Genomic DNA, 24,223 nt, shown 5'->3' with positions numbered 1-24,223 from the left:
CGTTCTTCACACACTCCCTGTATAGACTCGTGCTTTCTTACCTGCGTCTCATATTTCCTTCATACCTCTTCAAGCCGTATAGCCTGCTGTCGCATACTTCCCACCCCTCGGCGCATCCTTTCCCATTGCATCCGGCCCATCTCAAGTAGAGTCTTCGTTGGTGGGGCACCATGAGTATCAAGGGCTTCACCAAGAGCATAACAAGAACCCCTCAGCAGTTCAAGCAGAGGTTTAACCTGGGCGATATCACCAAAGATGCCATCTTCATCGATGCCGAAAGGCGTTTTGAGGAATTGGAAACAGAAACCAAGAAGTTGCACGATGAATCTAAGAAATACTTTGAAGCAATAAACGGTGCGCCTGACCAGTAGAGAAGTCTGTTAAACAATGCTGACAGAAACCAGGTATGCTGGATCACCAAATCGAGTTCTCCCAAGCAGTCGCAGAAATCTACAAGCCGATATCAGGGCGCATGTCCGACCCAAATTCACTAATGCCAGAAGGCAATCCGGCTGGTATAGAGGCATGTGAACAGTACGAGTCTATAGTTCGTGAGCTCAAAGCGACCCTACAGCCCGAACTAGAAATGATTGAGCAACGAGTCATTGTACCTGCGGATCAGTTGCTGGAAGTGGTCAAGGTCATCCGGAAAGTCGTGATTAAGAGACAGCACAAACAGCTCGATTACGATCGGCACCGCGCAGTCCTAAAGAAACTGCAAGACAAGAAAGAAAAGACACTGAAGGACGAGAAGGCCCTCTTCAAAGCAGAAAGCGACGTTGAACAGGCTACTCAGGATTTCGAGTACTTCAATAACCTCCTCAAGGATGAGCTGCCCAAACTGTTTGCCCTGGAGGCAGAGTTTATCCGCCCGCTGTTCCAGTCATTCTACTACATGCAACTCAATGTTTTCTATACTCTGCACGAAAAGATGCAGGGCATAAACATTGGCTATTTCGATCTGACACTCGACATTGAAGCCGCATTCGAGAAGAAAAGAGGCGACATCAAGGAGCAAACCGAGGCTTTAAGCATTGTTCACTTCAAGAGCACTGGCGGCCCCAAGCGGACCGGAACATTGCAGTCCAAATATGGCAGCGGCAAATCGAAATACGAAGAAGCGAGCAAGCCACGTTACGGCCAGAGACACGATCCCGAGGCAGGAGAGGCAAACCCACCACCACCCTATTCACCCGGCCTCGGAAGTGCCAATGGCTCCACACCAGCGAGTCCGTCCTTGAATGCAACCATAGCGGCGAAAGGAAAGCCTCCGCCGCCAAAGCCCAAGCCAAGCCGGTTGAGTGGTGTGCCGGCTGCTGAGACAGTTACGGCACTGTATGATTACGAAGCTCAAGCCGAGGGAGATCTGAGCTTCACCACCGGTGAGGTTATAGATATAGTATCGCGGACCCAGAACGAGAATGAGTGGTGGACAGGAAGGATAGGTGCAAGGCAGGGTCAATTTCCAGGTGAGTCAAGCAGAATTGCCCTTCTTCGGTTCTGCAGCATGTACTGACACTTGCAGGTAACTACGTTCGACTTAATTAGGACAAGCGAATGTGCATATGCATTTTGAGCTACCTTCCACAACATCAGCAGAGTTGGGTTCGTTGCGCGTCGGTACAGAGTAGGCAACCCGTGCCACGGCCACTTCTTCATATTAATGCATACCGTCAATCACACCACCCGCTCAATCACCGGTTCTCTTCCCCTCGCTTCAACAGTCAAGCCACATCCCGCATCACATTCTGTCGATCGCCTGCAACTCTCTCTCGAACTGTCCTTGGTGTAGACCCCTGGGCTTGCTTTCCAACCCGCTTGATCTCATGCTCGTGCTGTCAAGCTCAGCAAACACATGAATAGTGTCAGTCGGATGGTTCTCTGAAGACTGACCGACCTCAGGCAATCGCTCACGACTCTCACAGTGATCCCTAGACCCACTTCCGCCAGTTATGACTTGTCGACCAATCCCCATCGAAGCCTCATTGTCAAGGAAAAGCGTGCTAATAGGCAACAACGCAAGGATGACCGGTAAGACCAGACTCTCCGTCAAAGGCACTCGCAACGGCAACCCGCTGACAATGCAGAGCACGACTAATAAGCACAATCATTAGCACCCCAAAAATCAACAAACCCATCCCCGAACAACACACTTACTCGGCACAATAAAACTCTCCACCGCCACAATCCCAATCAACCTCAACGCCCTCTCATACGCACTCCTCGCCCGTCTCCTCACCCCCATCATCCCAGCCATCGTCCCACTCCCACCACTCCCTTCCGTCGCAATCCCACTCCCACTCCCACCCCCCAAAACCCCCCTCCTCTCCCAAACCACGCACCCCGCCGTCCCCAAAAAACACAAACTCCACAACCCCAAACTAACACACCCACAAACCCGATACCAAAACCTCAAATACACCCACCCACCCATCTCATACCGTCCCGGCAAATACTCAACCCCCCACACCCCCACAAGCGCCACCAACCTCACCTGATACGCCCCAAACGCCGCCGTAAACGCAAACGCCACAAATCCCACCACCATCAACAGTCCCAACAACCCCACGTACCACGCCCTCCCCCATTTGACCTTCACAACCGTACACAGCGCACGCCCCTGCCACGCAAACGCAATCTGTACTGCCGCGAACGCGACAATCGTGCCCAGGAACCGGGCTGCCGACGCAACGCGGAAGGAGGTGGTATACGTTGTACTCGCCCAATCACCCGTGAGCACCAGGTAACTAGCCACCTCGGGCCCATATGTCGCAAGCCAGACTGTACACCCGCCGACTACGATCATCGCCATACAGCCGACCAGCACAGCCGTGTGAATCGGCATTCCGCGCTTGCGACTCGGTGTTAGGACTAGCACGTTACACAGCGTCAGGACACTTATCCCCAGTCCCATCCCGAAGACGAGCAGCGTGGTGGCCTGCGGCTGGTAAAATGTCTCGTCTAGGTCGCGGTAGGTTGTGTGTTGGGTTAGGAGGGTTGAACTGAGATTGAGATTTGAGGGGGTGTCGGTGTCGTAGGGGTAGGTGGGACAGAGGGGGAGGGGGATGGTGGTGGTGTAGCAGGAGGCGTTGTGGCCGTTGGTGGGTTGGGTTAGGGGGCAGGGGAGGGGGAAGGGGGTGCTGCCGCAGAGGGGGGTGGTGTCGTTTGTGGAGGAGGAGGAGGACATGATGTGGCGTGGTGTGGTGCGTTGAGCTATCTGAGTAGGAGAGGGTGTTGTAGGGAGGTTGCTGTGGTCTGAAGTGTAGTATGTCAAGGTCAGAACTCTAGGTGGAAAGTTGATGAGATGGGCGTCAAGAAGAAGGTGCTGAAATATGTGCTGAAGAATGATGGAAGGGTCAGAGATATGTCGAGATCAAGATGCTTCGACCTCCTTGTCAAGTGAGGCATGGCACTAAGTCGTGGCTATCATCGATCGTATGTTGTCTGGCTAGACCCATGCCTATTAATTCGGTAGGTGCAAACATGGCGGTATATACCCAGTTTGCAACTTGCTGAGGCAATGAACTACGATTGACATCAAGCCATCAGCATATTCTGATGCCGCTACAGCAAGTACAATATCAAGCTTGATATTGTTCGTAAGACCATGTGCTAGCAAAGCGCCATGTCTCGGGTAGCGTTATTGGACATGGTCAGCAAAGCAAGATGTGCCCTGCGAGCTTCGCTTCCTGCAGCAGCACACACTCACGGTAGGCGAAGATGGAATTTGTGTCTGAAGTGAGCTCGTTTCATACAGCCGGATCTGATACATGAGCTTCCGGAGACCTAGGCTCAACGCAATGACTTTCTGCTACAGACCCCTAAACACCGACCCAAACACGACAAATTCGCACGTCTGCACGAATTCTTGCGATCACTCCTGTGATTCTGGCTCCTCCTTGATCGGAATCTCAAGCTCAAATTCTCCGGAATCCAGCTCCAACTTGCCTCGCAGAACAGCCATAGTCAGGAGATCATTCTTGTACAGACGACATCCCAATTTGCCAACTTTAACAGCATCAACATCATCCTCGTCACCAAGAACAAGCGTCTGGTTATTACGTGGCACGTTGGTGGGTAGCCTCGCATACACATTTCTGGCACCCATTCCCTCAGCAATCGCCTTAAAGTCGCTCCATATGCCGCCGAGCTTCTCACGATGGAGCTGAGACGTAACCTAAACCTTGTAGCCCATGATGAGCTTCCTCAGCTTGCCATCTTCTGCACGACCTCGCCCAATGGCTGCCTTGAGGTTGAATTGCCAGTCCTGTTCCCTTTCAAGATCGATGGGAAGGTATTTAGCTGGGTCAGGGAAAAGCTTTTGGCGATTACATTCGGTAATCCATCTTTCGGTTACGATATGCTTTCCGTGAATGAGTGCGAGGATGATTTTTGGAGACTTCTTCAATTCGTCTCCAGGAATGCATACAAGGTCTGCTTCAAGGGCCTTGTCCACTACCAGACCACCGAGTCGGCCAAATGCGTCCATGGCAATCTTCTTGCTCTTGGTTGCGCACCTCCCACTGAAGACTACCTTTGGATTCGAAGGAAACCCAATACTACCTGGGATGACGCTGGTCTGTGTCCGACGACGCTTGCTGCTTCGAGTGCTTTGTGTACTTTGAGACCGCTTCGTACTTCCAGAAGTGTTGACAGTGATGGTATCAGCATCAGCTTCGTCATGGCTCGTTGCTGGAGGCGCCGCTGTAGCATCGTGATAAGAAGATGTTGTTGAAGTTTCACTCGATGCATTGCTATGCCTCCTAAATTTGGTTACAAGGGGTGTCCGCAGTCGCTTATGCTCGGGACGAGATGCCTCCATGTCTACGGATTCTGATTGCTTGCGCTTCGACAGCTTCGGCGCACGCGGTGACTGAAAAGTCCCCGTCCTCGCAAGTGGCTTCGATACCCGACTCATCCTGGGGGTGTGGAACTCTGACGTTGTTGAGCGTTGAGTAGCCACAAAAGTAGAACTTGTTCCGGGGATCTCCGGAGCAGATGAGGCTACCTGAGTTACGACGTCAGCTAGACCACTAGCAACGTGTTGCTCTAGGACCTGAGACTCTTCTCCTAGATCGCGCTTTAACGGATTGGGTGCCTTTTCTGGCGATGAGGTCTGGCGTGTTTCGGTTGATGTCGGTCCATCAGTCTTGGTCGGGTCAACATGGAGGACATCTTGTGATTCTGGTGCAGTCTGCCTTCTGTATCGGTTCGAAAGAGATTCCGTGGGTATAAGCTGGGACTCTTGTCCAGCCGCTCTCTGATACAGGCCGCAAGCGGCTCGTTGAGGTATAGCCTGCGATGCTTGACCCAGTATTTGGTCACTATGTTCAAGAAACATGTTGCTTGAAATGGCTTGAGATTCCTGGCCGGCCGACCGTTTGAAAGCATCTGCAGCATCTACAGCACCCGCTTCCGGGATAGGCTGTGACTCTTCGCCTGCGGGTCGGTAATAAGGCACAGCCTTAACTGGCGACGAGGACTCTTCGTGGTCCGACACGGCGTCTGCATCCTCTTCTTCTGTTTCTTCGCTGTCTGGATCATCACTAGAAGCAGTATTACCATAGGCAGCCAACTGTTCTGCATTCCCATCATGAATTTGACTCGACGACTCAGTAAGTGGATCGGTGGCTTGATCCTGCTCGAGCTCATCTGAGGCGGAGGTAATGTCAGTCTCAGGGCTTATGCCCTGGGCTTCTTGGTTCTCGTTTATTTTTTCCTGGTCGTGTTTGGAGGTTGCTTGATGTTCTTCGAAAGCTTTGACAATTTTATCGTGTAGCCCATCGCCATCTTTATGCTCATTCCCGAAGATAGTATGTCCTGTATGCATTGACCTATTTGTCGGAATAGCTTTCTCTTCCTGTACTACGTCCTCGAAGAAGCCAGAATCGTTGCCATGGAAAGGCTGGACTACCTCTTCGACTTTGTCATCAGGTGACGGCGAAGGGCCGTCGGTGGTACTAGAACCATCCTTTACTGGACTTGTGGTCGGCAGCGGTGGAGGCTTCATCGAGTTTGAGATCGAATAGTCATTATCGAACTCCACGGTCCATCGACCTTCAGAGGACACGAATTGTGATCCATCAAGTAGTATGCATGACTTGGTATCGCCGGCGGTAGACAATGGAAGCTTGATGGATTCGCCGGCTGAAGTCAGAAGGCTAACATTGCCATGATCCTCACTCCAAATGCTGAGAAGGAGAAAATTGGGATATGTCTCTGGGCACCAAGATTAGCGAGGCTTAGACAGAGTTCTTGTACGCACGAATTCTGATGCTCGGATGAGCCTCATTAGATCGGTGGAACAGATTAATGCCATTGTCACAAGAATTTGGCAGGAATGTCGTGTCACAACGCTCAGACCTGGGAAGCTGTACGTGATTTGTCTCGCCTGCTGCGCCCTGGAAAGCTAGGAAGACTGGTACTAACGTCATTGTGAGCAAGTATGGAAGTCCATGAAACTGTTAATAGCTCAAAAGCTGGTACCAGGTCGATGTGAGGTCTGATGGGTTTGGTCATCTCGGGCCAAACATTGTGTAGGTGGACGAAAAACAAGCTCATGAGGCAGGTGCAATTCTAGAATAAGCTACGCGTTCCTGCCGCGACATACCTCGACAATGGCGGTCGCAGCTGCCGTCCGTCAGGACGCGTGTATCTGTTGAAGAGCGCTATACAACTGGAAGGGTAAACATGTTTGCGAGACGTTCTTGCCGCATCAGACAATCAAGCATCTCATTGTAGTGACTATGCATTCATAGTCTTGAGTTGATTCGCCCTTGCAATGAAGAAATATTATGACCAGCCGGGTTTGTTGCCAGCACGAGAAGCGCCAAACAGAGATAACAATAATCGCGAGCTCCTCAGGACGGACATCATGATGGTGACGAGAGTTCGAGGTCGGCGACGAGCAATAGCTCAATGCTTCCACCAATCACAAGATATCACAGGCGAAACGTGACTTTCCCACTTTCGGCGCCCCTAACAGATAAGCTTTGTAGATGCAGCTCGTGGTTTTGCAGGGTTGTGTTTCAGTAGCCCTCGTTCATCATGCATTCCCCTATCGCCAGTTCGTTCAGCGGAGTCAGCGATGAGGAGTCCGAAGACAACGCAACCAAGACTGCTCTGGCCTTTCCTTCGAGCTAGCCATCATCACTACCCTCCCACAGAAACCATGAGACATGCTTCCAATGCGGAAACCCCGCCTCTGGTACCTGTCCTTACGCACGCCCACCACGAGCCTTCGCTCTCGATCTGCACAAGACGACATGTGCGAGCCGCACAAGAAGGGATCATCAGCCCGTGCGGACTGCTATCCCAGTTCGAAACAATGACAATTGAGAGCCGCTTAACCAATTTCGATAACGACGTCTCTGGCTAGCGCCGCCGTAGTTCACGGCATGACCCACCCTAGTCATCCTCAAACCATTCCGGCGCATGTTGAGCACGACTTTTCCTCTTCCATGAACTTTTCAGAGACGCCAACATGGTGTGCTGAATGCTTTTGCCTTTCTGGTCTTCGGTAATGTTCGCCAATGGTTTGGGGCCATCATCTTCATTTCCACACAACCCAAGCTGGACCAGGCTATCATTACCCTGGTCGCATGTAAGCCTCATGTCTGCCGCTTCATACCTGCAATCTTGCTGATACAACATCAGAAGTCTAAATGCTATATCTGTGAGGTACGTACTTTTCTTTATCTGCGTCCTTCTCGTTGTTCAGCTTTGTTCTCTCAATTCCACGCTCGTTGCAGACATCGAGGTTGATACCTCGTCCATTCTTTCTTTGTTTCCCTCAGCGCGATTGACTCGTGCTTTTCCGTTCTTTACTGTCCTTGAGAGAATCTTCAACTCCCAAATATGCCACTTACCACCTCACTCGGCTATCTGAGCCTTTTGGCGGCACCGGCTGCTGCCTTCTGGCGACTACCATGCAAGTCTACACTCGTGGTGGAAAGAGCTGACCCTATCGTTGCCCCTGGCAATATCTCCGGCCACGTGCACCAGATCATGGGTGGAAATGGCTTCGACTTTGAGATGGACTTCGCAGACACCCAGGACTCATCATGCACGTCGTGCACCGTGCATGGCGATTTCTCCAATTACTGGACCCCAGTGTTGTACTACCAACACGAAGACGGCACATTCGTGAAGGTCGATCAAGTTGGAGGCGGCTTGGTGTACTACCTCCAGCGAAGCGGACCGAACAACGACAAGCTAGAAGCGTTTCCCGAGGGCCTACGAATGATCTCAGGTGACCCTTTCAAGCGCTCCCCCGGTGATGACTTTGCCTCTCAAGCTATTAGCTACAACTGCCTAGACTACAAAAAGAACCCCGGCAACCCAGAAACTCCAGGGTTCCCAAACATCAACTGCCCGGATGGTTTGAGAACTCAGGTGTTCTTCCCTTCCTGCTGGGACGGAGTGAACCTCGACTCGGCCGACCACAAGTCTCACATGTCCTTCCCAATCGGATCCTACAACGATGGCAGCTGCCCAGATACTCACCCTAGGCACCTCGTATCGATCTTCTATGAGATCATCTGGGACACCAACAAGTTCAGTGACAAGTGGCATGGCAACAGCCAGCCCTTCCTCTGGGCCCAAGGAGACCCAACCGGATACGGCTTCCATGGCGATTTCCTCATGGGCTGGGATAAAGCCATTCTCCAGAAAGCCGTTGACGAATGCACGAACGACAGTGGCCGTGTCGAAGATTGCCCCGTGTTCGAGCTCTACCCCGACTCCACCGCCGAAGGATGTAAGCTACCAAGCAGAATCGATGAGGATATCCAAGGTCCATTCGCACAACTTCCGGGCTGCAACCCAGTCCAGAGTGGACCCGACAAAGCAACACCTGTTACGAACTGCGCTAGCAACTCCACAATTGGCGAAGGAAAGTCCTTCTTCAAAGACCTCACGAGCTCAGGATGGGGCTACCAGGGCTGCGGTAAGGACGACTACTACTCTCGTGCACTTACCGGCGCAACCACGAGTCAAGACGACATGACCAACGAGCAATGCGTTCAATTCTGCGGCGACAAAGGATTCAGTATCGCAGGCAGCGAATACGGAAAGGAGTGCTACTGTGCCAACGAGATCCCCTCAGCCGCAGCTCCAGTCCCAGGCGTTGTCGGAAACTGCAACATGCCATGCGCAGGAGACGACACGCAAATGTGCGGTGCTTCAGGCAGCTTGTCCCTCTACCAGAAGTGTACTGGCGGCACATGCTCGAACTCCGCAGATGTAGGCGGTACCAAGCCAGCAGCAGGCTCATCGTCCTCGGCAGTCTCAGCGCCGTCATCGTCCGCGTCCGCCGCCCCCTCAAGCACAGGCACATCAGTATCAGCATCAGCTTCAGTCTCCATTGGCAACCCATCAAGCGGCAACGCAGTCACAAAAGTCCAATCCACTTCCACATCCGCAACCGCCGCGCCTACAGAAACAAACACCGCCTCCTCACCAAGCGGTGGCTCCAACGCCAACCCATCCTCATCCTCATCCGCCTCCCCCTCAACCCCCACAAACCCAACCACCCTCACCCCCTCCTGGTCCTACCTCACCTGCCTCCCCGACACAATCACCACGCGCACCCTCCCCAAACTCGCCCCCTACACCCTAAACAACAGCCTCGTAACCTCAACCTCCTGCGTCTCCTGGTGCGCCAGTAACGGCTACATCCTCGCCGGCACCGAATACGGCGGTGAGTGCTGGTGTGGCTCGGACATGCCAAGCGACATGACGGGCGTCGATGAGGCGAAGTGCGATATGGCGTGTAAGGGGGATGAGAGCCAGAAGTGTGGTGGGGCGGGGGTGTTGAGTTTGTATGGGGTTGATACCGCGGTGACGAAGAGGGCGAGCTGGATGAAGAGGGGTGTGGAGGAGGTGAAGGGGCATATGAAGAGGCATGGACATGGCGATATGAGTAGACAGCATGCTAGGAGGTTTGGTGGGTGGGCTTAGAGGGCTTGCCTGCAACTGAACTGGCATGGTGTTTGGATCACTACTGGTGGTTTATGCATTTCTTGTAGATATATGTATGAGTATCTGACGACATTTTGTTCTCTAGAATATGGGTATAAAAAGTACCAACGTAGTAGAATTAAGGCTTGTTCAGTCACCTTTGACCACATTCGCAGGTTGCGGTCCTCAGATGGAGTCGATTCTATCCCACCTGAACCTGAGGATTCCGCACATGCAAGTCTGGTTCTTGACACTTGTGATATTACTGTCAGGCTCGAAGTCTAGTATGTCTAGATCGTGTATTTCTCTATCAGGTCAACCCTCGCCCAAATCTATCTCTATCCAAGCGACCCTCCACATCACCTCCCCACCAATCTTCTCCATGACCTTCCTACTAGCCAGATTGCTATCCGACACGTCAGCGTGAGCATACACGATCCCACCACTCCGGTCTTCGTAAGACAGATTCGCGCTGTCTGCATCAACATAGAACTGCCGCTGCTCCGTCAACAGCCGCCGCGCCACCCGCTCCGCCAGACCCCGCCTTCGATACTCAGGTTCGGTATGCAAACTTGATAAACTCGCATCCTTGCCCAGCAAGCCCCATGCAACCGGCCTATTATCCTCGTCAAACAAGCCAATACTAGGCAATTGCCGTAATGTCTCGAGTGTACGCGGAATATTCGTCCGATCAATCATAGTCTGCAGATGTTGTTCTTCCATTTTCGCGAAGTGCAACGTCGGGGGAGCTTGAATTGGCTCGTGTTGCGCCTCGGATGAAACGATGTACTTGAGGTATGGTCTGTCTTCCCTGCTGATCCGGTCACGTTGAAGGAAAGGCCAGAGACATTCTGCTATGGTGCCGAAGAGGACCTTGGATTTGGAGAATGGTTCGGAGACGATCTTGCCTTCGGCTTTGAGGCGCTGCCATTGTTCTGGTGGGGAGTCTCCGATTTTAGAAATGTGGTTCTTCCTAAGGTGTTGGAAGAGTGCTTGGAAGAGTGTCTGGTAGACGGGGTATTGAGGCGATGCTTGAACAGCAGCGGCTGGGTTGGGGTGTTGGCTGAACTCTGGTTCCCAGGATGCGAAGGTCCAGATTTGTGTTTGCCCGGAGTTTGATAGGTCGATGTGGGCTGCTAGCCATGGATCGTTGGAGGTGTTTACAGCCTCGTGATTACTGGCTTCTGCATCCTGCATGTTCGAGCCGGCGGAGCAAGTGACCAGACATATCTCTGCATCGGGTGTCAGAGGCTGCTGCTTGAGGTGGAATTGGCATCGTCTCAGCAGCGGCAGACTACATGGAAGGCAAGGCCTCAGAAACTGTTTCGTGAACTCTCTGCCGTCCTGTATCGTATGGACCTTAGTGCTAAGGTGCACAGGCTGATCGGAACTACCCATAGCAGGCGTCACACAATGATTGGCCGTCCGGTCTGATGCAAGTGAACGTGTGATTACGCTTCGGAAGCTTCTCAATCATATTGTGTATTAGTCATGCTTTGCGGAGTTGACCTCAACTTTGTGACATTGACTCTCGTGCAGATCATGCTTCAGTTTCTTTCCGCTGCGCGAAGTGGTTAGCACTTTCCAGTATGCAGTGTAGATCTTGAGTATGCAGTGTAGATCTTGAGTATGCAGTGTAGATCTTGAGTATGCAGCATCCATTTATAGAGCGGCAAGCCGCTAAGAGTCCTAGAGGCGACGTCGCAGCATTACAGTATCTGAGACCGAATGGAAGGCGCAGTCGAATCAAACAGTCGCTGTACCCAATACTATTTGACTGCCATCTCCACATCATGCCTGCTGTTGAAATGTGTATCCATGCTGGTGTCGTTCTTACTCCTCTTGCCGTGACCAGTAAAGCGTCTTCGAGTCCAAATCAGGCCCCAGACGAGCAGGAAGATTACCACGCATGCTGCAGCAATACCCACAATATATCCTGCAAGCTGTCCAGCGCCGTTGTCTGGATCCAGAAAGCCATAGGTGTAAAATCCTTGGGTGGCATATGTAACGTATGCTAATCCTAGGTATGCTGCGAGCAGTAAGATGAGAAATGGGATGTGCAGCCAAGGAGGCGGATTCGTCGCAGGGAGGACAATTTCGAGAAGCGCTGTGAATGAGTTTAGACCGTGTCTAGAGACCTACTTATCGTTAGAGATGCGGCGCGCAAGATCTATGCACTTACGTTGCGAAAAGCATCTTCTGTGACCGAAAACCATGGTCCCCCATAGAGTATCCCCCAGTACACTACCGTGACAATGATAGGAAATACCACAATCGTGCTGTAGAACAAACTATGCAGAGCCTGAAAAGGGCGCCACCACCTGTCCAGCCATGCGTAGCCATTCTTGACATAGACGAATGTATGTATTGAGGCTATTGTCATGTAACATGTTATTCCCCACCAAGTCAGAGTTGTGAAATAGCTGAAATCCGGTCCGATTTGATCAGGAGCGTTGATGCCGTTCCAAACCCAGCCCGAGATCAGGTTTGCCCATCCGAACAGAGCGAATACAAGGCGGTAGACCGCGAGCCATAAAGGTGGTAAGAGCCAGGAGGTGACGAATCGATGTTCGGGGTCGAAACCCGTCGGTGCGACACCCATCAGAGTGTAGAACGAAGGCATAGCGACCTCCAGTAACAATAGCAAGGATCACTAGCCGCAGACATGCGCATTGGAAAGTTGCAATTGCGATGTCTGTGAGCCTTGCTACTATTTAGCATGACTGGAACGAGGCGCAGACGGAAATCACTCGCGTCGTGAGCATTCACGCGGCTCTGCTAGGCAGTTCTGGTGTGATTGGGGCTGGAAGCTTGGTTCGCTGCAGCGCCGTGGTAGCGATGCAGCGACCGCGTCGAAAAAGAGCTCAAGCAGCTGCTAGAAGCCGGCAAGGTGCTCTATCAGCTGTCGCAGTCAACGTTATCTCGCCGTTGCGAGTTTGGAGATCGTTTTCCAAGTCTCGCAGGCAAGAGCCTCAATCCGGAAGAGGAAGGGGTCATTTTTAGCAACAACTTCTGCAGATCAGGGCAGACTCCATTGATCGCCTCTCCACTAGGTAATAGTTACTCTGCCAGAGACACATCTCAGACAGAGCAAACTCTACCGGCACAGCTTACCCAGGAAGCCTTTCGACTTGAACGTCTTGCATATACTCAGGAGCATTGCCATGAGGACCGCCGATGAAATAACCGTTCAAAGCTCAATATAATCATATATCAAGCTCACAGCCTGTCTCGATATAGCTTGCAATGAAGTTACAGCCAACAGTCGTAGCAGCCACCACGTTCTGAGAGGTGACTTCATGTTGGAGGCAAGAAGCAACGCAGATCGTGGTTAAGCTGCAAAAACCAATTCGAAAGCGTGCCTCTTTCGAGTACTGCACTTCTTAGAGTAAGCCGTAAAGTCTGAACGTCACATAGGTTGCATCGTGTGACACGGGCCTGCGCTTGCAGACCAGATTTCCATTTGCCATTCTGTAGCTATGGGTAGCCTCCGCTTACGCGAGCTGGGCGCTGATACTGAATCAGTGGCTGCGATACACAGACAAAGCTGTTGCGGCTGGGTATCGACCGGTATATCACATAGAGCACAGTCTCTTGCTTCATGCTGCGGTCGGGCTGAGAAGCGCGAGACCTGGCTGTAGCCAAGGCCTTCAGAAAGTGCACTAGGGGCACGCTGCAGAGCCTATATCTGCCTCGCCCAATTACTTCAAGCGTAGAAGCCCCATTGTTATTAATTGTTTGCTTTACTCCGGACCTGCATGCACGTTATTGGGGCATGCTGCTGCTAGGATACTCCTGGTTCATCCTGGCTGCACTTCCTAGTCTCTAAACCCTCGTTGTCGCAACAGTTTGGCAAGTTGCATCGTAAATTTCTGCTCACCAACTCCTGCATCACGACGAATCATACCGAAGTACACTTCTTTAATAACGTGTAGCATATCATTGTCACCACGATTGTACAACAAGAATACCCGTTTACAATAATTCTCGTTCAACAAACCGACGTTGTACAGCAGTCTCGAACAGTGGCACCAACTCTCACTATCCCATCCCCAACCGACAGTACACTGCATCAGACGCATCTCGTATCGAAGCCTTGTATTACTCTCCATGCCTGTACTCAGCACACATTCCTGTCCGACAGAAGTTCTACCCATGCAATAATTCTTCGTCCCTCTCGCCATGGAACGACCTACATTCATCGATATTTCTGCAACCACTTCACGCGCTCCAAGTTCAGCTGGAACACTACGTACTGGTCAGCCTTCGCCGCGAATTCAGCATTTCGATGGCGATGTCCCTCCCATACTGTCGCCTCTCGATGCATTTGCGGCAGAGAGCAGACGGCTGGCAAAAGAGCTGGAAGCAACGAGGATAGCGGGAGAAAGGCGAATGAGCAGACTGCCGCCCGCCGTCATTACCAAATCTCTATCAAAGCATCTCGCGAGCCGGCCAGCCTGCTTCCGCTCATTGTCCAATAATTCCACAGACTCTTTACCTCCCCTTCCCCAGCCAGAATTGTTCAAATCCGGCAACAGTCCTGAGGTCAACGAGCCTTCGCAACGGCCAAAGTCTTCATACCCACAGATAAGTGCTGAATCCCAACACGATGAAGAATACGACACCTTCGAGACACCACGAGAACACCCACTACTTCGCCATCCTCACGACTATTTCGAGATCCGACGCACTCAGTCGCCGCCTACTTTGTCTGAACGTAACACCAGGCCACCCAGCGTAGCAAGAACGCCCTCGGGCAACTCACAAACAAGAGATTATTCTGCTCTGGCACCGCCTGTAGCTCCTTTTGCTAAGAACAAACTCCACCACGATAGCTCAGACGACGATTATCTAAGTTCCAATGGTGGTTCTACCTTCTCAGCTCCTCTCCGGAAGTCCTCAAATGGCAGTGCCATGTCATATACCGCTTCGCCTGCACTTTACTCCCACCATGAACGATCCCCATCTGCCAAATCAACAGGCTCGCAGTCCAGTCTCAGCAAAGGCAAGGCTCAGTACAATTTCTCCCGTCCGCTTAGTCAAGCCAGTCTAAATCTCCAGCTTGAATCTCCGACAAGTGCACCCGGCCGGTTTCTGGAGCGGAAACCTTCCCATTTATCTGAGGAGACCCGAGGCTTCACAAGTTTCGAAGACGATCGCTCAATAATATCAGATGGATATCTGGCTGGTACAAGTTCTTCCTATACCCATAAGAAGTTCGTGCTCCCGAGAGGAAAATTATCTGAGAAGGCCTCTCAAAGGGTTTCGCAACTTTTCTCTGGCCTGTCAGGGCCAACATTCGGCTGGCAAGAGCCTGTGTTTCCAGGTACACCACCACTTAGTAGCCGTACTGAGAACGGTGGACTCTTCGAATATGTGCATCCTTCAACCTTGCAGCCCAGTTTTGATCCTAGCAAACCAAATTTAGATGACGCGCCAAAATCTCCTGCGCATACCGGGTTTTCATTTGGCTTCGAGGAGAACAAGCGCGGGACAAGCGACCACCATGAAAGGCCCTCTTCCTCACGTACAGCTCCTGAAGCTAAGCAAGTTACCGATGCAAGTCTACAGCGACCATCCACCTCATATAATGCCTCCTCTTTCGACAGAAGCAAGATGCCGGCCCTACCACCAATACCAGGGTCTACTGCCGATGACATGTCCATGAGATCTTCGAGGCCCGACACCGCTACTCAGAGATCAGCGAGCACCGTCAGGCCCACGACTGTAAGGTCGCACAGTGACTATCAAGCCCTGTCTGCCGACGAGCATGTCGACAAAGCAATTGATCTACACCACAACGGAGATCTGAAGGAGTCCACATACCATTTAAGAATCGCCGCCAAGCAGAACCATCCTACAGGTATGCTGTTGTATGCTCTGGCTTGTCGACATGGCTGGGGCATGAGAGCAAACCCCAGAGAGGGAGTTGTGCTTTTACGTAAAGCCGTGGATATCGCCATGCAGGAAGTTGCCGACGATGAGGATTCCTCGAGTACACGGCCGAAGGCGGATTTTATGGAACAGAAGTCGCACAGAGCACAATTTGCGCTTGCAATCTACGAACTCGGGATCAGCCACCTCAATGGCTGGGGTGTGGAGCAGGACAAAGCACTAGCATTGCGCTGTTTCGAGATCGCGGGAAATTGGGGTGACGCCGATGCACTGACAGAAGCTGGCTTCTGCTATGCCGAAGGTGTTGGCTGTAAGAAGAATTTGAGGAAAGCAGCAAAGTTCTATCGCCAGGCTGCTGAGAAAGGCGTCAGTATGGTGGGCAACAGCTGGATCTACAAGGACAAATATAACGATAACGACGATAAAAATGATCGAAAGACGCGCTCGAGAAAGGCCTCAACGAATGAGGAGGAGAAGAAGCCTAGAAGTAAGAGCAAGACAAGGAGCATCTTCGGGCGCAAGAGAGGCAACACAATGAAGGGTGAGCAGTCGCCGGCGCAGCCGTCGGTGTCTATGGAATCTTCGCGAGCTTGAGGCGCAAGCGATCAATTTTGGAACCTTCAACCACAAAAACTTCTGTGGACATATTAATCACTAATCTTTTCATTGCTTGAGCGCGTTCGGCGGGTTTGACAGCTCATTTTTGATAGTTTTGGGATTACTCATAGTATTCGGATCTGTTTGGGCGAGATCAGGAATGTCTAGATTATTTATTGCTTGCTCAGATGAGCTAGCAACAGGATCTCTTGTGCTTCATTGCGACTGAAGCTACTCATTTCTTTTCGCCTCAAACTCACAATCTCGCATTGGAGTTGAAAGTGCTCTTGGAATCAATAAATGCCTGAGGCTGCAAGAGCCTGATCGGGCAGGTGTTAAGCATTAATGTCAAGCTGAAGCACCTTATCATGCGATCCTACACAAAGCTACGAACTTTTCTTATCATCGTTATGATTGTAACCGACCTGCCTTGTTGTGTCGGCACTGGTCGGAATGTAACTCGAGAGATGGTCATTGGCCTATTGACCCCTTCGAACCACAGCGTTCCCACAACGTTCCTGCAGCCGGAGCCATGAACCCACCGTCGAGCATGCTCGGCAGTCAAATCTGCTCGTTTTGAAGGCTCTCTGAAGAAGAAGATGGCTCAAGAAAGCCGACAGCTCCTGGAGAAGTCCGCTGCCATCGATCAAGCGTCGTGAAGCTAGCCAGCTATATTCGAGAGCTCCCCGTAGCCTTCTAAACAACTGTCAGTTCTTGACCGAGACTGCCACGAAAAAGAGCTCAAGCTCAAGCTCCCTAGACAAATATGCGGCCAGCATCTTGGTTCAAAGTTGCTCTATGCTTCGCATCGTCCCAGCCAGTACTCAGTCAGCTCTTGTCCACTGGCCTGTCTTTGAAATTCAATAATGTCGACTACTATATCTCACCATATAGTGCAGGAAATATCAGCTTCGAAGCTTCACTTTTAGCTAACACGCCAAGCATTTTCGGATTGAAGCCAGTCACTGTCGTCCAGGAACAGATCACAACGGCCGACCTGCCAGCACTAGTGTCAACATGGACACAGAAAGATGATGTCTTCCAAGAAGCGTTCCTCGAGACTGTTTTCATCTCCGGAGCGGAATCAAACCAGAGCACATCTCCGGAAGGCACAACGTTCACAACCCTCGGCCTAGATTCCGAGACTGTTCCTTCCGGTCCATACTTCCTCGAGACAAGCAGCGGTTCTCTCTACTCCGTCTATCGGCTCTACGATGACTTTGCTGGGTCTTTCACTGAGTCTCTGCTGCAGACGCCTGAGGGTACATTCCAGCCCCTTTCTGCTCAGATCTTAACAACAGCTACCCTAACCATTGCCGTGCCATCAAGGCTCTATTTCACACCAACGGAGGACAAGCCTCTATCGGGTGTCAGGATTGCAGTTAAGGACATTTTCGATCTTGCTGGTGTGAAGACCTCGAACGGCAACCGTGCCTGGTACAATCTGTACCCGCCCGCTAATGAGACCGGCACTGCTATGCAAAGGCTGATTGACGCTGGGGCTATCATCATTGGTCATCAGAAGCCTTCTCAATTTGCTAATGGCGAGCAAGCAACGGCGGACTGGTTAGTGTCCCTCGAGATTCACGATGGCGTAACTGTCAGCTAATAATAAAATAGGGTCGACTATCATTCACCTTTCAACCCAAGAGGCGACGGCTACCAGGACCCTTCGTCATCCAGCAGTGGTGCTGGTGCCTCAGTTGCATCATATCCATGGCTGGATATCGCAGTTGGCAGCGATACGGGTGGCTCTATTCGTGGACCATCAGGTGTTCAAGGACTTTTCGGCCTGCGACCTTCTCATGGGCTGGTCAGTCTCGATCATGCAATGCCACTATCTACAGTCCTTGATACTGTTGGCTTCCTTATCCGTGACCCGGAACTCATGGATACAGCTCACTCAGTGATCTACGGCGACAATTACACATCACTGGCTTCCGCAACACCAAAATACCCTCAGAACATCCTCACATACGGCTTCCCAACAAATGCATCGGCAAACCCAGCTTCAGCCATCTTAACGAACTTCGCTTCCTCCCTCGCAGCCTTCGTCGGCGGCAACGTCAGCGCCATAAATCTCACCACACTCTGGTCCTCAAACCCACCACCAGCCGCCTCAAACACAAGCCTCTCCAACCTCCTCAACCTGACATACGCAACCATCATCACCAAGGAACAAACAGCTCTAGTCCGCGACCCCTTCTACGAAGACTACGCCGCCGTCCACGACGGTCGCACCCCCTTCGTCGACCCCGCACCCCTCGTCCGCTGGGCCTACGGCGACAGCCTACCTGCTTCAGCCCTCGACGAAGCAATAACCAACAAAACAGTCTTCATGGACTGGTTCAACAACCACATCCTCCCCCCTCACCCAACCCAACAACATGCTCATCCGGCCTCCTCCTCTACCCCGGCTCGCGCGGCTCTCAAAACCCACGAAACGAATACATCGAACCCCCCACCGTCCCATTCGGCTTCAGCGCCGGCCGGATCAGCGTCTTCGCTGAGGTGCCGGATATGGTCTATCCGCTGGGCCAAGCGGCGAGTTTCAGCAACATCACGCAGCATGAGGAGTATTTCCCTGTGGCGGTGGATGTTATTGCGGCGAAGGGCTGTGATGGGTTGTTGGTGAAGCTTGCGCAGGATTTGGTTGCGGCGGGGATTATTCCTCAGCCTGTGACGGGACGGACGATTTATGGGGGGGATGTGTTGATGAGGAGGGAGGCGGAGGAGAGGGGGTTGGCAGGGTTGAGATATGTGCAGTAGTGCTGCGCAACAGTGTGTGTGGTTAAGCGGAGGTATACAATGAAATGCCTTTTCATCTAGACGTATGTTTACAAATCCCGCGATGCTGGACATAGACCGGATGCGTCAGCTTCTACTTCGCACATCCAAGCACAGTGCAAGAAAGAGAAAAGGGTGAATAATCCCAATCAAGACCTTGGATAAGTGTGCCAGCTTCACAAGGAGGACATCAGGTATACTAGGACGTCGGTGGGAAGAACCTTTGTCCCTTCTCTAACCCTCTGGTCGCACTTGCCGTATTTCTCAAGTAACTCCCCATCGTACCTTCCTACCTCGTATGCGATGATCTTCGCTCCTTCTCTGATTGTCCTTGCGGTCACGCTTTCCTTCCAACAGCGGTCGCCGCTGCCGTCTTAGCGAACACGGTTGCTGCCTGCCTCCACGTAGTCGCGCTTCCCCGTTATGTCCGTCGGCCCTTCGTCATGATGGTGATCACTCCTGCCCTCATAGCCAAAAGTTACCAGAATCGCTCCGCCCTCACTATTGGATCGTTCCTTCTTCGTTAACGGCCATCGTTGAAGGCGTATTGTCAGTGCCTAGCTCGTCACGACTGCTGTGCCTGTCATAAAGCAGTAGTCGATGGCCTATCGTGTCATCTCGTCTCTGCGATGAGACTTGCTTAGAACACCAGCATCCGAGTGGAGGAAGCAGTTACATCACAAGGCATTGAAGTTTCGTCAGATAGAGGAGAATCTGTCGGTGTCGAGCCATATCCGGCCTACACGACAGCCTCCTCCTTGATCTCCGTTCTCCTCTCCTCCACCAACCCGCCATCTTCACCCTTGATAACAGCCATATCACTCTCAACCTCAACCTCCACTTTCTCCTCCCCCTTCTTCACCTTAACCTTCTTCCTCTTACTCTCTTCCTTCTTCACCCACCCCTTAATCTCACTCTTACATAACCCCTTCCCACCCAACGGACACTCCCCACACCTCCTCCCAACAGGTAAACACACCGTCTGCCCAAACCCAACAAGCATCTTATTAATCTCATGCCACCTATCCCTCGGCAACCACCCCTCAAGCGCCTCTCTCGTCTGTTCCGGGTTCTTGGTAACATGCCACCCCCACAGATTTGTAATCCGATGGACGTGTACATCAACGCCGATGCCCACGTCGATGTGCCACGCAGCTGACATGCAGAGGTATGCCATTTTAGGACCCACACCGGGTAGACTTGTTAGCCCCTCGATCGTGTCGGGGATGTCACTTGCATACTGGTCCTTTAGGATCTGAGCGACGCGCTGGATGTTCTTGGTCTTGGTGTTATGAAAGCCGACTTTGCCGATGAGGTGGTCTAGATGCACGGGGTCAGCATCGATAATGTTCTGGATTGTCAGGGAGCTGGAGGTCATCTTGGCTGTGGTTGAATCCCGCGGTGGGTCAGGAACAAGCTCGGTGTGTAGCCGTTGCATTGCGACTGCGGTGACGGTGTCTTTTGTTTGCGAGGATAACATGAGTGCTGTGAGGGTGTGGTAGCGCTTTTCGCGCTCTGGGGCGGACTGCCAGTAGAGGTCTTCGCAGCCCATTGTGTCGACTGGGGCGGTGGGGTTTGCGCGGCGGAAGTCTCTGACAGTGTCGTAGATGGCTTCCCAATTTGAGGGTGGTTTGTGTGTTACTGTGCCGCCGGGCGATTTCGTCCTTTTAGCGGGCAGTTTTGGTTGTGGTTTTCGTCGTGTTCGTGGTGAGGCAGCTGTTTCTGTTTCACTTTCTTGATCTGATATGTTTGGGTTTCCTTCGTCTTCGTACTGCTCCTGCTTGATCTTCTTTCGTGGCGAGGTCCATGTTGCTGTCTTGATCACGGTCGACTTGGCAGCTGGTGCTGATACTGATGTGCCGGCTCTCTTCCGTTTCTTTGAGGAAGGTGGTGGGCTGAGGACATCTTCGATATCGCTGACAGCTGATGGGGTCGAATCTAATGTTGCTGCATTCTGCTCCTCCTTCACCTCGACTGTACCATCATAGCCCAGCGCAAAAGTGGCAATACTCTTGCCCGCAGTCCTGCTGCTGCGCGTTGAGCGCGAATTCGGCGAAAGGGTATTGAATATCCGTGTTGTCTCTTGGGAGATCTTGGAAGTCCGCATTGTGCCACACCTTCTCAATAGTGAACTCAGCATGCACGGAACAGATTCAGGTGGTGCTGCAGCTGCGAGTTTTCGGAGAGGGTCAATGCATCCCTGGAAGCCTATCGTCCGCAGTGGAGTGATCCCCAGATCTCGGCGCCTTCACGCGTGGTTAGCGGCGATCCAGCTGCAAGTTTCAGCCCGAAGCTGTTTTGTTCCGAGGCTGACATGACAGCGCATGATGCAGCTCGGAAACACGCGTGGCTGGTCAACGCGAACTTCAGGAAACATTGCCAACACAGCTTGTTGCCCATCTTCAAAATACAACGACAAGCTTCTCATACAAAGACACCCACTATACTTTCCACTCCGTCGCCGAGTTTTCTGCAATCCCTCCCAACGCAACCACAAACTGCACGGAACCAGTAGCTATGTCACGCGCCTCCTCCCGCGCCTCAGGCACAACCTCCCGCCCCTCCAAATCCTCCCAATCCCCCCTCAAACGCCTCACCAACGAAATCGCCGACCTCGCCACCAACCCCCCCGAAAGCGTCCTCCACCTCGGCCCCACCACCGACTCAGACCTCTACCACTGGGAAGCCGTCCTAAAAGGTCCGAGAGACCAATCCTCCCCCTACGCCGGCGGTCTCTGGCTCCTCAACATCCTCATCCCACAGAACTACCCCCTCTCCCCACCGACCATAAAATTCGTCACGCCCATCTGCCATGCGAATGTGCATTTTCAGACGGGGGAGATATGTCTGACGTTGTTGACGAGTGAGCACTGGGCCCCGAGTTATACGCTAGGGGCTGTGATGGGTGCGATTCAGCAGTTGCTTAGTGATCCGGGGTTGGATAGTCCGTTGAATGTTGATGTGGCGAATTTGATGAGGGAGGATGATGGGGTTGGGTGGGAGGGGTTGGTGAGGTATTGGACTAGTGAGAGGAGGTGGCAGGGGGAGGGGAGTGCGGGGTGGATTACGGAGAGGAAGAGGGGGACGGGGGGGCATTTGAGTTTGGGGCAGTGAGGTAGCAGTAGAGGAGATGGGCTGTATATGGGTGTAGAGCTTGGAGCTGTGCTGTTGATTGTGTTGAGGTGTTGGCTACTGTACCGAAGCGAGGTTCGGTCTGGGTTTGAGCTACTGTATCTGCGAATGCGCCGATTGTGGCATGTTGATTTCTCTCCTTGTGATGGACAACTTGTCTTGTCTGCTGTTCGGTTTTTAGGGCTTCATGGAGCGCTCAAGTAAGAGGGACAGTGTCTCGCCAAACGAGTGCGGTCTCTATGGGTAGAGTTGGCCACTAGAAGGGTTGTACAGCGAAGATCACGGACGAACTGGGGACTCTGCGTTTCAGTTTACAACAGCCTGTTGCTTTGTAGGCACGGCTTGAGATGGGACTGTTCATTCACGACTCGACTGACATTGCATCTACTCCAGGAGACCTGCACGATGTCTAAGATCCGAAAGTTCGCTGTTTCCGAGAAATTGCTATACAATTGCTAGCCGGGAGTGATGGGAAGAAGCGGAGCTGGCGAACGAGAGATAAACCAGTAATCTAAGCAGCAGATACGCGGGAAGACGGAGAGAGTGCAACACAATAGGTCTTGGCTTCAAAAGGCTTATGGAACGGGCATTACACAGAACAGCTCTTTTATCCTTGAGATTTGGCTGAACGAATCAGCCTGAGAAGACCTAATGCAGCATTTCATGCCGCTATCTCAAATGTACCGACAACGTTCCTGCCGAACGCCTCAAGCATCCTGAGGAACACTTTTTCTCAACCATAAATGCTGCCTACCACGAGACTCCCGTATTGCCTGAACGCCATGCCCATGATGCTGAAAATGGTCGATGCTGTTTTATCGTGGAAATCATATCATCTGTGCCGACTGATGGTCGAGTTGTTTATACTAGCAGCACAGCATTCAAACATCCATCATTTTCAGGGTTGTTGGTGACCTGTGCCCATTTTCCCCATACCACCTTTCCACCGGCTGTGACCAAACCCATCTCCGAAACATTGACTTCTATTATGGTTCCCTTCGTGAGGACCCCTAATTGTGTATACAGCGGATTCTGCGGGTTCTTCTTGACGCCCAAGATAGGTAACTGCACAGTCACGCCGAGTTCTGGATGTGTAACGTTGGCTTTCTTGTATCTCAGACCCATGGGCCTGATGAATCTTTCGTACTTGACAGGACGTCTGGTGAAGTCGGGACCGACAAAAGTGGGCTTGGTGATCATTCTCTTCCAACTCTTCTTGGCCGTCTTCTTTCCAGTCTTGATAACCTTGAACATCTCCTCCTCACTGATACCCTTCACTTTGGGTAATGGCACAGAAAACTTAGCAGCCTTCTCAGCCCGCTTGTTCTTGATTGCGCTGGATAGAGCCTTTGCATTGTTGGCTTGTGATCTGTCAAGCAAGTAGTTCGGTAGAGGCGTGGATGATGGTTCCGAAGGAGCAGCTGATTTGACGTCTCGTTCTTCTTGTGCTTTGATCTGCTTTTTCATCTGTATCTTCTCTGCATGGCGCTTCTTCTGGTGCAACTTGGCGCGCAGACCTCGGAATTCTTGGGCTTTCTTTGACATGGAGTGACCCTCTCGGGCTTCTCGTTTGCGGACCCGCTCATCGTGATCCAGGCGCTTGCCATGTTGCTTCTGGAAGCGCTCAATGTACTCGTTCTGAGGCATTGCGTAGTATGTGAGAGCCTCAAGGTATGCGTCGACAGATCTGGCTGGGGTGAGATGTGGTAGGCGTCGCGGGCAAAATGTCGATGGCGGAAAATGTCCCAGGCTTATCACAAGGTCACGTGCTGATACGACGGTCGCGACTTCCTGCACCCAATATTTCGACCGGCGATGCCATCAGGGAGGAGCTGCTAGCAAGGGCAGATCC

At 52.1% G+C, this 24,223-nt stretch overlaps 12 protein-coding genes across 12 annotated transcripts; 5 read left to right on the top strand and 7 right to left on the bottom strand.

Moving 5' to 3' along the window:
• Positions 1 to 170: 170 nt before the first annotated feature.
• Positions 171 to 1,548, top strand: hob1 (BAR adaptor protein Hob1; the record flags this gene model as incomplete). Its single annotated transcript, XM_064871817.1, has 3 exons — positions 171 to 354; positions 405 to 1,469; positions 1,526 to 1,548. The coding sequence occupies 3 exons, from the start codon at positions 171 to 173 to the stop codon at positions 1,546 to 1,548; spliced, it is 1,272 nt and encodes a 423-aa protein (XP_064732197.1).
• Positions 1,549 to 1,741: 193 nt separating this feature from the next.
• Positions 1,742 to 3,187, bottom strand: PMZ80_003387 (uncharacterized protein; the record flags this gene model as incomplete). The annotated part of the gene is made up of 2 exons (XM_064871816.1): positions 1,742 to 2,094; positions 2,158 to 3,187. The coding sequence occupies 2 exons, from the start codon at positions 3,185 to 3,187 to the stop codon at positions 1,742 to 1,744; spliced, it is 1,383 nt and encodes a 460-aa protein (XP_064732196.1).
• Positions 3,188 to 3,874: 687 nt separating this feature from the next.
• On the bottom strand, positions 3,875 to 4,108 carry PMZ80_003386 (uncharacterized protein; the record flags this gene model as incomplete). Its single annotated transcript, XM_064871815.1, has 1 exon — positions 3,875 to 4,108. The coding sequence occupies one exon, from the start codon at positions 4,106 to 4,108 to the stop codon at positions 3,875 to 3,877; it is 234 nt and encodes a 77-aa protein (XP_064732195.1).
• Positions 4,109 to 4,177: 69 nt separating this feature from the next.
• Positions 4,178 to 6,434, bottom strand: PMZ80_003385 (uncharacterized protein; the record flags this gene model as incomplete). The annotated part of the gene is made up of 2 exons (XM_064871814.1): positions 4,178 to 6,191; positions 6,430 to 6,434. 2 exons carry the CDS (start codon positions 6,432 to 6,434, stop codon positions 4,178 to 4,180), a joined length of 2,019 nt encoding a protein of 672 aa, XP_064732194.1.
• A 1,423-nt stretch (positions 6,435 to 7,857) lies between these two features.
• Positions 7,858 to 9,960, top strand: PMZ80_003384 (uncharacterized protein; the record flags this gene model as incomplete). The annotated part of the gene is made up of 1 exon (XM_064871813.1): positions 7,858 to 9,960. The coding sequence occupies one exon, from the start codon at positions 7,858 to 7,860 to the stop codon at positions 9,958 to 9,960; it is 2,103 nt and encodes a 700-aa protein (XP_064732193.1).
• A 315-nt stretch (positions 9,961 to 10,275) lies between these two features.
• Positions 10,276 to 11,358, bottom strand: PMZ80_003383 (uncharacterized protein; the record flags this gene model as incomplete). Its single annotated transcript, XM_064871812.1, has 1 exon — positions 10,276 to 11,358. The coding sequence occupies one exon, from the start codon at positions 11,356 to 11,358 to the stop codon at positions 10,276 to 10,278; it is 1,083 nt and encodes a 360-aa protein (XP_064732192.1).
• Positions 11,359 to 11,729: 371 nt separating this feature from the next.
• Positions 11,730 to 12,562, bottom strand: VPS8_1 (Vacuolar protein sorting-associated protein 8; the record flags this gene model as incomplete). Its single annotated transcript, XM_064871811.1, has 2 exons — positions 11,730 to 12,098; positions 12,143 to 12,562. 2 exons carry the CDS (start codon positions 12,560 to 12,562, stop codon positions 11,730 to 11,732), a joined length of 789 nt encoding a protein of 262 aa, XP_064732191.1.
• Positions 12,563 to 14,142: 1,580 nt separating this feature from the next.
• Positions 14,143 to 16,449, top strand: PMZ80_003381 (uncharacterized protein; the record flags this gene model as incomplete). The annotated part of the gene is made up of 1 exon (XM_064871810.1): positions 14,143 to 16,449. The coding sequence occupies one exon, from the start codon at positions 14,143 to 14,145 to the stop codon at positions 16,447 to 16,449; it is 2,307 nt and encodes a 768-aa protein (XP_064732190.1).
• Positions 16,450 to 17,051: 602 nt separating this feature from the next.
• PMZ80_003380 (uncharacterized protein) lies at positions 17,052 to 19,221 on the top strand (the record flags this gene model as incomplete). The annotated part of the gene is made up of 4 exons (XM_064871809.1): positions 17,052 to 17,107; positions 17,395 to 18,018; positions 18,073 to 18,798; positions 18,951 to 19,221. The coding sequence occupies 4 exons, from the start codon at positions 17,052 to 17,054 to the stop codon at positions 19,219 to 19,221; spliced, it is 1,677 nt and encodes a 558-aa protein (XP_064732189.1).
• A 757-nt stretch (positions 19,222 to 19,978) lies between these two features.
• Positions 19,979 to 21,346, bottom strand: NTH1_1 (alpha,alpha-trehalase nth1; the record flags this gene model as incomplete). Its single annotated transcript, XM_064871808.1, has 1 exon — positions 19,979 to 21,346. One exon carries the CDS (start codon positions 21,344 to 21,346, stop codon positions 19,979 to 19,981), a length of 1,368 nt encoding a protein of 455 aa, XP_064732188.1.
• Positions 21,347 to 21,756: 410 nt separating this feature from the next.
• PMZ80_003378 (uncharacterized protein) lies at positions 21,757 to 22,353 on the top strand (the record flags this gene model as incomplete). Its single annotated transcript, XM_064871807.1, has 1 exon — positions 21,757 to 22,353. The coding sequence occupies one exon, from the start codon at positions 21,757 to 21,759 to the stop codon at positions 22,351 to 22,353; it is 597 nt and encodes a 198-aa protein (XP_064732187.1).
• An 879-nt stretch (positions 22,354 to 23,232) lies between these two features.
• Positions 23,233 to 24,018, bottom strand: NSA2 (Ribosome biogenesis protein; the record flags this gene model as incomplete). Its single annotated transcript, XM_064871806.1, has 1 exon — positions 23,233 to 24,018. One exon carries the CDS (start codon positions 24,016 to 24,018, stop codon positions 23,233 to 23,235), a length of 786 nt encoding a protein of 261 aa, XP_064732186.1.
• Positions 24,019 to 24,223: the final 205 nt, after the last annotated feature.

This window comes from Knufia obscura, assembly GCF_036327395.1.
Source record: "Knufia obscura strain CCFEE 5817 isolate CBS 148926 chromosome Unknown scaffold_3, whole genome shotgun sequence".
Lineage (NCBI taxonomy): Eukaryota > Fungi > Ascomycota > Eurotiomycetes > Chaetothyriales > Trichomeriaceae > Knufia > Knufia obscura.
The sequence above is the reverse complement of the archived record's forward strand: the minus strand, read 5'-3'. Positions and strand labels throughout refer to the sequence as shown.